This window comes from Harpia harpyja, chromosome 10 (assembly GCF_026419915.1).
Source record: "Harpia harpyja isolate bHarHar1 chromosome 10, bHarHar1 primary haplotype, whole genome shotgun sequence".
Lineage (NCBI taxonomy): Eukaryota > Metazoa > Chordata > Aves > Accipitriformes > Accipitridae > Harpia > Harpia harpyja.
In genome coordinates, this window is record NC_068949.1 from 27,859,956 (window position 1) to 27,873,311 (window position 13,356).

General features: G+C 38.4%; 1 protein-coding gene across 7 annotated transcripts in view; it reads right to left on the minus strand.

Annotated features, from left to right (window-relative positions):
• Positions 1-3,942: 3,942 nt before the first annotated feature.
• The window catches only part of PLCE1 (phospholipase C epsilon 1), a 163,230-nt gene continuing 153,816 nt past the window's right edge, over positions 3,943-13,356 (minus strand). For all 7 annotated transcript variants that reach the window (XM_052798490.1, XM_052798493.1, XM_052798492.1 and 4 more), the window contains 8 exons: positions 12,501-12,762; positions 11,482-11,600; positions 10,192-10,320; positions 9,231-9,440; positions 7,260-7,421; positions 6,910-7,128; positions 5,937-6,146; positions 3,943-4,861 (listed from right to left, as the gene is read on the minus strand). In XM_052798490.1, coding sequence (XP_052654450.1) covers positions 5,970-6,146; positions 6,910-7,128; positions 7,260-7,421; positions 9,231-9,440; positions 10,192-10,320; positions 11,482-11,600; positions 12,501-12,762 — 1,278 coding nt within the window. In that variant the 3' untranslated portion in view covers positions 3,943-4,861; positions 5,937-5,969. The remainder of the gene's footprint in view (positions 4,862-5,936; positions 6,147-6,909; positions 7,129-7,259; positions 7,422-9,230; positions 9,441-10,191; positions 10,321-11,481; positions 11,601-12,500; positions 12,763-13,356) is intronic.

Here is a 13,356-nt window from a genome sequence, read left to right on the forward strand (position 1 = left end):
TTAAGTGTTTGCAACTATGGATGTGATTTAAATTCTGAAAAATTCCAAGGGGGCCATTTTCCAGTACTTCGTCAGTTCAGGAGGACAAAAAGCAAAGAGTCAACATCTTAAACCATTTATTTTTTTTACAACATATACAAATACAAGTTTAGTCTTCAAGTCAGCAGAGAGAAAATAGTCCAGGTGGAAAAGTAACTTTTTAAATTGTTCATTTTACATAGTTTCCAAACAATATAAAGACTGGCATGTAGTGACATTGCACTGTCAGAATACTTTGACATGCTTTAAGAGGCAGAGGAAGACAACTGTACAGCTAAGTCATTCTGAAATATCCTATACATGTATTGGAGCAAAATCTGTTTACTGTTGTTTATTTTTGTGTTTAATTTGCTAACTCTGCCAAATGTCTATCACTATTGAAGTTACAAAATATTTATCACAGACAGGAAAAATGCCACCATTGTTTGTTACATTTAGTGAGCTACCCTAAAAGTAAACTGAGTTTTATAGTGGACTAGTAACAGCCAGTGATTAAAAACCAAATGTTAATTGAAGCATTCAGAGAGCTAGAGCAGAACAGACAGTTCAGTTTCAGAAGCTGCAGACTCAACCTTTCACTGAAATGTAAAGCTACCAGCAAGTTCTTTTTTAAAGACAAACTATGTAAGAGAATGTGTTCTTGAAATACTTAGATATTTCCATGTTAAAGTCTTTAATTCTTGAAAGCACGTGATTTCTAGAAGCAGTTGGCTTTCTGAAGATGGCTACTGAGATATTTCATCTAGTAATATTTGTAGCAATAAAAATAATATGACCAGGTTTTAAAAATTAAAACTGACATAATATTTTTTATTCTCATAACTACTAAACTTGGGATCAGTAAGATAGATACAGGAAACCCTCCAGGCGATAGGCAGTACCTCCTGGTGTGCCCCAGTTCCTGTAAACTGAGTAGTACTGCAGTGAGGCCAGGATCTGGCCAGTGGCGGCCCAGCTTTTGTCCCATACTGTCACACCACTGCAAGCAGCACATGCTACACAAGGAAAATATGAGAAATTGATAGAAAAGTAACAGTGGTTTTAGAATAGTACAGAATAAAATACTTCTGTATTTTTGCCAATAGGCAACAGAGCATGAGATTTCCACCTGTAAACTGTTCAGCGTGAGACTGAACACAGACTGCATGTTTCTGGAAGGTGTTGATTATTTACATTCCTTTCTTTCAAACTTTATCCTGGAAGCAGCTTCCTGTAAATAGTTTGTAATGTAAAAATGAATGTATCTTCCTAATTGATGTCCGTGCCCAGCCAAAAGCACAGAAAGGGACAAAGTTTTTTTTATCAGTCTGTCTTTGTCATAGGAATGTGTGGACAGGTATTCCTGCAGAAATAAAATCTGTGGCTAAGCAGAATAAACTTTCCTATTAGAATAATAACTCAGCACATGAATTTGGTTTAACTGGGCTTTCACAAAAGTTAACACCCCACCCCCCACCCCCAACCCTTTAATGCGCTTCAACTGGTGGTGTATTTTCATTATTTCATTATTATGACACTTGGAACCAACACAAAGGGAAGGATACTGTATTCCTTTCCAACCCCAAAATATATAACACATTTCACCAACAAAAGTTTACTCAGATGTGTACCAATACCTAAACTTGAAATTGATATATGTACATTAATGAAAATACTCGAACAGTGTAATTAGCCTTACACAATTCCAGATGTCTACATGCCTATAAAGTTGGGGTTTTTAATAGCCAAATATTTTGCTGTTCTCTTTCACTGTGATAAACAGCAGCAAAAGCAGCTTTTGACTTTGATGAGTGTCCTGGTTTCAGCTGGGATAGAGTTAACTGTCTTCCTAGTAGCTGGTACAGTGCTATGTTTTGAGTTCAGTATGTGAAGAATGTTGATAACACTGATGTTTTCAGTTGTTGCTCAGTAGTGTTTAGACTAATGTCAAGGATTTTTCAGCTTCTCATGCCCAGCCAGTGAGAAAGCTGGAGGGGCACAAGAAGTTGGCACAGGACACAGCCAGGGCACCTGACCCAAACTGGCCAACGGGGTATTCCATACCATGTGACGTCCCATCCAGTATAGGAACGGGGAAGTGGGGGGGCAGGGATTCGCCGCTCAGGGACTGGCTGGGTGTCGGTCGGCGGGTGGTGAGCAATTGCACTGCGCATCATTTGTACATTCCAACCCTTTCATTATTGCTGTTGTCATTTTATTGGTGTTGTTATCATTATCATTATTAGTTTCTTCTTTTCTGTTCTATTAAACCGTTCTTATCTCAACCCACGGGTTTTACTTCTTTTCCCGATTTTCTCCCCCATCCCACTGGGTGAGGGGGAGTGAGTGAGTGGCTGCGTGGTGTTTAGTTGCTGGCTGGGGTTAAACCACGACAATGAGGAAGATACTTATATTAATAAACTATTTCCACAGCTAGAAAATTATTGTATTAGCATAAATAGTACAAAACTACTGTTTTTAAATTGCCACTAGACTTGAGGCTAGTCTTAGACCTGTGTTACACAATGTGACATTTTCCCAAGGGGTTTTTTTCCTTTTTAAAGCTATGTGACAAAACCATTAGTGGATGATGACATGGGCGTAAGAACTTTCTCTGTTGAATCTAATGAATTAGCAAGCATGTCTTCCAGGCTACTGTGATACTACAGGTGATGTTAAGAATTTTCAGTGCTGCTTAATATAACAAAAAAAAAAAAAAAGAAAAAAGCAGCCAAACAGGTAAGGGTAAACTCCATAGGAAAGTAAGTATTGTTTCTAAAATGCCATAAAACCACCAAAAGAAAAAAATTCTTAGTGATGTGAAATTGCTAGTGTTAAAATAAGAGAGAATGAAACTAACATTTAAAAAAAACCAGTTGCATTAGTTGAATTGTGCAGTAGGTTGATGTAACTATTTCCCAGTAATTCCAAAGTATTCCAAAGCAAACTGCATATAAAACTATGGATAAGTTGTCACTTTTAACATTTTACTCGCTATCAGTCTTGCATTATGCATGTGCCATGAGGGTGGGGCAGGGAGAGAGCATACCTCATTCTTACAGAGGCTGGCGCTCTAGTTAGTTAGAATTCATAACACACAAGTGAAGAGGCTGAGCTAGGAGGTGGTTGGGTTTTTAATTGGATCATAGTGCTGAATTGCAAAATGCTGTTTTGCTACATCAGTACTGAAGATAAGCAGCGGGAAATGCATGGCCTCTGGGAAGATACACCACGGGGAAATTTGACTTTTTTGTGTGTCTGTGGTTATTTTGGTTATTTTTCCTGAAAGCTGAAAATGACCTCAAGAGGGCACTTTTTTGCTTTGGTAATGGCTACATTATAGGAATTTTCTGTAGCCTATAGCGAAAGACTACATAGCTTCTGGTGACAGAATGCAGGTTCTCTCTGCTTGCTTGTGTGCCAGTTAATGACTCTGCTTTCTTTTATTTCATTTTCTAATTACTGGCGGGTGGGGGTGCTGGTTGTCACAGGACTACTGCCTGTAACTTATTGCCCTTTCATCCTTGCACTATCAAACATAAACCTCATTTTAGTTACGCTGCTGTTTTATCCATTGCCTGATACAGCTGCTTAGGAGCAGCAGTGTTTTGTACTCAAGTGTTGAAGTTGATGTGGAATAATGGAGTACATGAATCACTCCCTGTATTCATGGATTTCTTGATGTAGTCACACCAGGTAACTGAAGTGCTTTGTTTAGGGATTGCTCTAGGGAGACAAAATGGAGCAATTGTTTCGTTTGTGCCCCTGTAAGTTGGTATGGATTCTTTTAACTAACTAAACATGTTAGTAACTCCCATGGAAGGGAAAAAAGAGACAACCACAACTAACTTAAATATCAAAAGATGAATTCAGCAAACATAAAACTTTACAACAGTGTTTCTATGTAAACAAAAACATCAAGAGTTATACTTTAAGAGCTCTTTATACTCTCTGGGTTTAACAGACAGGTAAAGAGACATTTCCTGACTGTATGGAAAAATGTATTTTAAATTCAAAATTTTGAAATGTTAATTACATTTATCAATGCATTTTTTTGAGTTTGGTCAGTTTTGGGTATTAAACGTCTTGTGCTGAAAAGAAACAACCAGAAAAGTTCAAACATTTTTTCCTCTAAATCCAGAGAGAGGTAAAAATTCTGCATTTTCTAAAAAGTAGTATATGATAAATATATTATACAATGGCATGTACTTTGGAACATGATAATAAATATTCTTTCTTTAAACACAAGCCTGGAAAACTAGAATTCATAAGAAGAAAATGTTGTTCCTTGTCAAAGTACCACTACCAGTTAGGTGTATTTAACTATTGTACATTATTTTGTTAAAGTAGATAAACCATAAATAATTTGAGCGTTTTGTGTATATTCACCAAAGTTAAACAGATATGTGAAGGAAGTTACAGTATATTTAAATCTCTTTACAATCACTTAACACAGTGTTTAACAGAAATCTCCAGGTAAAAGTGCATTATTTTAATATAATACACGTAAATGAACACGCTGGTTCTCTGCCTTCAGTTTCCCTAGAGACAACTAGCTAAAATTATCTTTTGTTTAAAAAGGGGAGGGTGACGACACATGTTTGTTTACAACATACAGTCCAAGAAAACTTCTTCATCCTCCTATTGAGAATCTGCAGATGCGAAGATACAGGAAGAGGAGAATCTTCCAATAGCTGACAGGCATCTTTCAACTCTATGGCATCCCATTTAGGATTCCCAGATTCTGGATGTTAATCCAGCAGCATTGACTGGATTAAGCACCTATAGCACAGGGCACACAATTGCTGACCAGTTCGGTCCGCAGCAGGTTCCTTCAAAGGCACTGCAGAAACATTCAGTCATGTAAATTCCAGTTTTCAAAAAAATGAAAGAACAAATGTAGAAGAGGAGGGAATGTGATGGGGATCTCTCCATAATTTACTTTGCTTTTCTTGAATTCGGATTGTTTTGATGATTTAGGGTTTTTATAGTAGCCTAGAAATAAGGTATCAAATTTGTGCCTTCATATTTGAAATATTTTGCAAATTAAAGTATTACTTCAATTCTGTTAAGGTAATGATTTAGCAATAGTATGCCAGTGCATGTCAAATAATGCTTTAATAATTAGGTGTATGTGGAAAGAAAAATGTAATCTTAAATTGGCCATATGTGAGATGGGATTATCAACACTGAAAAAGATTTCTTCATTTCCAATGAGCTGTAACTTCTCAGATGACATCTCAGTGCTGTAGTAGCACTATGCAAATATCTGGTTAGTGTACGTCAGTGGACAAGTTACATGTACTATCTTCCTGTAAACAGGACAGTCTATGTTGCGTATTCCATTTGTTGTTTTAAGTGAGTCAAGCAAGATGGAAGAAATTGAAGAGATACAGAAAGGATAGTAAAAATGTTTAAACATTTCTGGCAGAATTTCCACAGAGAGAAATTAATACTGTGAACTTGTTTTAGCTAAAAAGATCATCGTCAATCCTGATGATTTTATTATATGCATGTAATAAAAATTAACAAAAGCTCTACTGGATACTTCCATTTACTTTGGCCCAGAGGAAAAGAGTAACAGGACATTGTTAATTAAGCACAGTTAGTTGATTAAAATGCATATTATAAAATCAACCAGGATGCAATATTTTGGGTTTGTTTTTTAAATGAGCAGAGAAAGTGGGTGAAACTCCAGTCTTCACACCATTCTGATTCACTGTAGCAAATGCCATAATAAATAACCAGAGCCCTTGCTGATCTTACCATGCCGATGGATACCAACGTATAACGCTTTTAATGGATCTTTCTGTCAGTCCCTTGTACCTCGCTATGGTTTAACCAACCACAACTTTGAAAAAATATTCTGTAAACCCTGTATTAAATGATTGCTTAGAGTTAGAATCAATATCTCATACCTGAATAGACCGTACTGTAGGCAGTGGTGGTTATTATTCCATGTCACTAAAAGTCAAACTGCACGCAGACCTTTCATCCTTGCTCTGCGGACTGTCTGGGAAGACCTGCAGAGGTGGCGATATGAATCCCCGATACTGTTTACTTGACTTGGTTAACTTCTTGAGTTCACTGGTAAAGGAAATGCCTTTTCTTTTGTCATCTCGTGCTGCCTGTAAAAAAAATAATTTGGATCATAGAAGTGGTTTAACAGGCTGTTTGTTAGCTGTGAAATACAGAATTAATATGAAAACAATGTATTTCTAAGCAGGCCTCCCTTTTGAAATTCAGTGTTGCTGTGCTTTCATAGCCAAGCACATTCTTCTGATTGTTCTGGATAAATTAATTGAAAATGATGCGTTGTCAAAGATATGTTTAGCAAATTTGGTATAAACTATATAAAAATCTGTGCTTATGACACAGTTAGTTACTTTAAAGCAACTGCTGTGGATTGGTGGCATCTGCTGGAAGGGAGAACACAGCTCCTTCTCCCTGCAGGCACATACTTTGTTCCTGCCATTTTCCAAAGCCTGAGATAAAGCAACAGCACAACTTTTTCACTGGGCAGGAATAAAGAGGACTTTATTCCAGTAGTTTTTAAGTTAAGTTCTGCCCATTTGAATAGTCCTGCTTTACTATGAGGGGGAGCATGCCATGCACAGCCAGAAGATTTTGAAAACAGAAAGCTGGTAGCAAAAGGTAAAGGTAGTCCCAGGATTTGCAGGCTGTGAGGGAATCATGTTGCTGGATTAACTGATGCAGGTTTGCAAAAAAAGTAAGGGAAGTGCAGAGAAGAGAGGAATCTGCTTTTTGCTGTAGTCTCTTCTCCCCACTCAGCCTCTTGCCAGTCATGTCACCCTCCCATTGAAAGTAGGTTCCCATTAAGCTGATCATGCACCATCTATAAAACCTGCTGCAAAGTATTTAATCTTTTACCTGAACCTGTTCTTTGAGTTTAAGGATAAATTTTCCTGCTCCCTTCCACTTGCTTTGGGCCTGAAACACACACTCTTGATCAGAGAGAATCCTCTGAGATGGTTTAGATGTCGAGGACTTTTTGTTTGCTGGCTCTTTCGTCACCTCTTCCAAGAGCACGTAATCGCTTGGATTTGGATTGCTCAAAATGCTGTAGGAGTATTTGGCTTTGCAAAGAGTCTGTTTAAAAGCAGAAAAAAAAGGCGGCACTCCCTGAGATTCAGGTTACTAAACCGATTCCTCAGCTAGTGCTGAGAACCAGCCTCCACCCTACATGTTACAGACCTACTAAATGGAAACGTGTTGCTTACCTGCTGTATGACATCCTGAGCTGTGCTGAAGCGGGGAGCTTTGATGACAGTGCGTGGCTGCTCTGGAGAGACATCATGTACCTGAACAAAGAAACTGTCATCCTCAGAGCTGATGGCTGCATCTTCCTTTGCTTCTTGAAAGATGTTTCTCTCATTTAAATTCTATAGAAAAAAAGGAGAGCCAAATTAATTTACTTCAGAGTGGTAACTTCATAGTTGGTGGTCACAAAAGGTTTTTAACATGTGAAAATTGGAGACTGTGCTGCTGCCCCAGCTCCATTTCATTAAATGCAAGTCTTCTACGTAAGAGTTTTGACAAGTCACTATTGCTAATAATAAATACCTGTGTTTCTAAAAATCAGTGTCTGAAATACCTTTCAGAGTAGGCAAGGAATTGGAGACATATGCATAGTACCACATTATGCAAAAATGAACACTTAAATCCTTTATTTCCTTATGTATGCAAAATTATGTTTTGTCATGTAATGGTGGCATTATGATGGGAGATGGGGGAAAATGTTCTCTTCTCTCCTTGTCCCTGCATGAAAGCCAAAAGAATTTAGAGAGCAAGAAGTCTGAGCGAACATTATCCTGTGGAGTAAGAGGAAGACTGCTTCTCTGTCCTTTTTCAAGCTCTATGACTACTGCAGTTTTTAGACAGAATTCCCACCTGCACCTTCTCTCAGGTAATGCATTTCTCTCCAACCCTTTGTAACATAGCTTGAATTCATAAGCTGTAAATACGGGCTGCGTTATCACACCCTACAAGTGGACCCACTCTGTTTTTCCATGCAAATTTGCAGCTTCATTTCTAGCTCCAAGATCTGAGGCTGCTATCTGCAGAAAGGCTCAAAATTACAGATAATGCTTTGGGGTACTAGCACCACAGGACAGAACTACAGCATAATTTTCACATAATGCTAAGACAGATTTTAACCCATGTTTTCTGAAAGAATGGGGTTTGGCAGTGACACGTTTGTGGTCGCATACGCTTGAAAAGTAAGTGTTGCAGTCAGCTGAATTCAGTAGGCTATTTCCACAAACAAATTTTACCTAGTAATTTTTTGCTCCAAATATTAGAAGTAGAGGAAAACTACAGATTTGTGTAATATAATGGTAATTTGTCAAATTGAAGCTTTATCAAAAGTTGTATCAGAATTAAAAATATATTTTTTCACTTTAAAGGATCCCAGAGTATCTCTGTCATTTGTGTATGTAAAATCTGTGTATATAAACATATGTGTACATATATTACTGTGTTCAGACTAAGGAAGCATTATTATATGCTGAACTGACCACAACAGTGCCTCTGAAAATGAGATCAGTAAGTGTCTTTCTGCTTTTTTATATGTCTCTCACAAGCCTGGGCACTAGAATATTTTCAGGCTGTGCATGTTTTGCTCATAGTTTAAACTAAAGTAATCGCTCCATCTTCCTCTTTTAAATTAAAAGAAATCACCTATTTCATTATTTTAGGCTATCATTGATAATTTAATCATCCTTTGAGGTTTTTAGACTTTAATATTAAAATCCTTTCTAATTTTTCTGAACAGAGAAGAAGTTGCCGACATCTAAACTGACTGATAATTGTAGTCTGGAGTTCTGTTATCTATGATTCTTTGGTATTAACTATTATCTTTATATTAATTTCCTATCACATCAAAATCTAGATTTGCTTTAAATTAGAACTGTCAGTCAAAACAGTAAGCTAGTGGCATTGAACTGTTGACCGTGATAATGATTAAACACCACATAGCTCATGCTAGAGCTGAGTGAAGTCAAGTTAGTGTCACACAGGTGCATAAAGTCTAGTTGTGCTCACCCAAGAGTTATGTTTGGTTTTAGATGACATACACAGCATTGACATTACTCACCAAGTAGTGAAACAAATACTGCACCCTTTTGTTTCCTGGTCCTAACAGGTATTTTTAGCTACCTTTGTAAATAACAATTTATCTAAAACAGACTTACTTCTTCTCGGGTTTTAAAGATAATCCTTCCAACATATCCTTCTTCTGGGAACCAACTGTTCAAAAGCTGCACTAGCCCTTCTTCAGGACCAATCACTCTCTGGAATGGTGGTTTTCTGCATTCACTCTTTTCTTTAGATATAAAGCTTTTCTCTTCCATCAGAAAATAGTCTGCAGTACATGACTCGGTGCCTTTTGTGGTAGCCAAGAGCTAGGACAGACCACAATAAACACACAGCAATGAGAATGCTAAATATAAACACTGCATAATTAGTAGTTATAAATGAGAATGAATAAGGAAGCTTTAAGAATCAATAACTATTCTGATAGTGCAGGGAAGATTTCTGATGTCCTATTTATTATTCAGATATTTTACTCCAGGGTAATGTACTGTTCTCTTTAGCCTTGCCAAGCAGTTCAACTATTCCAGACAAGGCAGTACTATTTAAGCTTATTTCTGTCCTGTGTGGCTGGCCAGACAATTTATTCATAATCCCAGGACAGTACAGTCTTTTCCCACTGCTAGAATAACAATCCCTGTTGAGTTAACTGGTTTTTCTACTCATGAACTTAGCCCTCTAACTTTTACTCTGTATTCCTTTGGTGCTCAAGTTCAAAGAATTGCACAGAAATGTTTGCCCTTGTTGTAAGGACAGCCCACTGCCTCTGTCAGAAAGATTGTTTTTCTCATCAGCTTATGCCCAAATATTAAAATACTAACAGGGAATATGTTCTAAGATTATAAACCCATTCTCTGAAGCCAAGATTAGGAGAATTTCACTGATGATACTCTGTGTTTGCAATGTAATTAATTCTACTGCAATACATTTCTAAAGCACCTTCTTGCTGTGATGAATGGACTACAACGACCCTGCATGTGAGAAATGCAGGGAGACAAATGTCCAGAATGATGTTAGTGTGGATTCTTGCAATTAGAGTCTGCAATTCAGCGGGCAAGGTACCTGATGGAGAAGCTGTGCAGCCGTGGTCCCCCCACTTATATTAAAAACAGTGAAAGGCTCCGGACCTGGAATTCCATGAATTGTCACTTTGCAAGTCACAGCAGGTTTCCTTTCCGCCATGCTAAACAACTGTTCGGACAACATTCAACAGGTTACTGAATTGTTTTTACACAGGCTTGTTATTTTTAGGTTGCTTAAAAGAAACTGTACGCAGAAGTTGTAATGACCTTGACAGAGCAAAGCTTTCGAGCTAATACATGGCTCTTACACTACAGATCAAGGCATTAACCCCCCCACCAAACCAATCCCCCAAAAGAGCCCACCCCACCCTGCCTTGAAGAGCTGAAGAGAAAGAAGAAAAAGGAAGTTTTCCAGTGAGAGTACATAACTGCCACTGGACAAAGGGTAGACCTCAATCGCTCATTATCCATTCTAGCTGAGCTCAGACTATTTGGATTCAGCATATGAATTAACTGGATGAAAATCTATAGCTTCGTTTTACCCTCCAAACCATTTATGTTCTTCCTTTCTGCCCCAGTAATTCACCAAGATACGTGTTCAGCATGTATTCACAGCAGGATAACATCTGCAACACATCTGCTGCACACACAGTAGCTCAGGAGGTTTTATCTAACACTTTAGGAATCAGCAAAATGATAATATACATGCTTGAAGTTACTAAAACACAAGGTCTCTTGTAACCTAACGTTACGAGCTATTTAAAAAAAAAATACATCACATCCATAAATGGATACATACATACGTATTTTTATATATTATACACACATCTGTATGTGTATGTATACATATTTGTACATATAAACATAAAGATGTACACACACATACATAAATACGCATGTATTTATGGAAGTACAGACTCCATCTTTTCCTGTAACAGAATTCAATTTTATTCTCATTATCTCAAAGTTGTTGGTAATTTGCATCTTTTTTTGTCCCCAAATGCACTGCCTATGATTCATGCATAAAGGAATGCATGAGGCAGCTTTGAACTTACTGCTCAACCACTCTCCCCCAGCACAGGAGTTCTTGTGCTATACCTAAGTACACCAGAAGCCGGACTTTGAAAATATTTACCCTCCCATAGTTTCAGCCAGGTGGGATAACCTTACTTCCACCGAAGCCCAAAAGAATTAGGCATCAAGGTACTTCCGAAAAATGGGCAGGTTTAGAGGTTAACATCTTTGAACATTCTGGTTCTAGAAGTCTTCAGACCATAGTAGTCATTAAGACAAGAATACATGGCATTCACAAAAAAAACAATTAAATTACCATCGATGCAGGCAGAGTGTTTCCAGAGGGACTTTCTTCCATTCTCCGACTGTTTATGAACAAACTAGAAATTTCCAATGCTTCATTGTGCAGGTTGTGAAGCTGGACGTGTCTATAGCCTAAAGAGAAAAAACCCTTCTGTAAGTACTTTGCCACATCCTAGGGCACAAGTCTCATAAATGGACTTTCCCACACCTATAGGATTTAAAGCACCGTAACAACACCGCATTAACACTCTTTGTCTGTACAACAGTGTAACCCAAATGCTATGAACTGCTGAGTGGCTCATATAGCTGCCTACCTTTGTTTTGCCATATTATTCAATATATTCATACATGAAATAGCTAAAGATTAGAATATGAATGAAACAAGGACAAATTCTCACTGGGAAAATGCACGTCTATGGCCATATCTCCTCATATACCGAGACCTCTGTGTGGTATTACAGGGGCACAGAGCAAATGTGGAAGTATTTTTACCGTTCTGCTAAAGAGCTGCTGGCAATATGGAAACTCCCTCCCCCAGGTGCCACAGAATTCATGATGCTTCCTCATCTCTCTCTCACCTTTTTTTCACCCTTCCTTCACCTCTCCTCCAGCTATGGCTGCAAGAAGTGCAAATCCCCTCTGCCCAGTGATCACCAGTTACAACAGTTTCTTGGGCAAAGGACAAGGCAGGGAGTGAAACCACTCCACACTTCCTAAGGGAGCAGCAAGTCTCAAGGTGAACACAACCTCACAACCACAGCTCAGGATCGGCGCAACTGCCTACAAGATGCCCCTGTCTCTGCAAGAGCACGGGGTCTGACTTTTTACAAGTCACTGGGGCAGCCTCCAGCTCCCAGGGAGTCTATTAGATCAGCATCATACTGCCAGGGCAAAGTATGTTGTCTGATATTTGCTCCCTGTCTCCTCTAGAAAAATGCAACCAGTTGATTAAAAATATCCCTCCGGTAGGACACAGTCCAGGCGTCTGCTGCACCATTTTGGCATAGGGTGTCACTACAAACTATACTGTACCTCTTTTTAGAGCTTTTAGGGGAATGATTCTCTGAGCTGTTACAGCTGAGCTGTTATTTTCAACAACTGCAAACCGAAGAAAGACCAAATCTTCGAAGTGAACCCGGAAAAGGAACTGTTCATTCCACATGGGGTTGAGAGTGTTGCGATGAATGGGCTTTGTCCGGAAATGGCAGCTATCCAGAGGCATCCCCAGCACATCGATCTCAATGCACGGACTGCCCGTGCTATTGCTAGGGCAGACGTTCTGTCCAGACACGATCTGAAGCCGAGGAGTACACAGAGAAACCAATTAGTGGAGTAATTCTTTTACTGTCATGATTCTGAGCTAAATATTGTTTAGCACACTGCTAAGCACAGTTTGTTAACATGTTGATTTAATTACAATGCTCCCCTACTTTGGGAATTGCCAGGGCAGTAACTTCAGAAGCAGAGCTGCTTCAACCCCCCCCCATGTCATTGCTATGGTATCTTTCCTCTGAAAAAAAATACACTATACATCATGAGTGTAACCATTCAAAGCATCTGAAAGTTAATCCAGAAAGAATGTACCAGTAACGTAGTCAAAAAGGATCAAATTTTCTCCTCCATTACTCTGGGGTGATGGCACTGACCTCTGGCTTGCTTTGGCATACACAAACAGAAGAATTAGGTGTGCAATTACCGCAGCTGGGAGAATTTTGATTCTTATGAATCTCACTTTTCTGAAACATTTCCTGGAAGGGACTAGCTTCTTAGAATACATTTTTTTTTGGCCATAAATCCATGAATTATATATCTTACTATATAACTTTTAAAAAAATATATTTTTTTTTTTTAAGATTCAGTACAGCTTTTCATAATGGCTTTTTGTGTA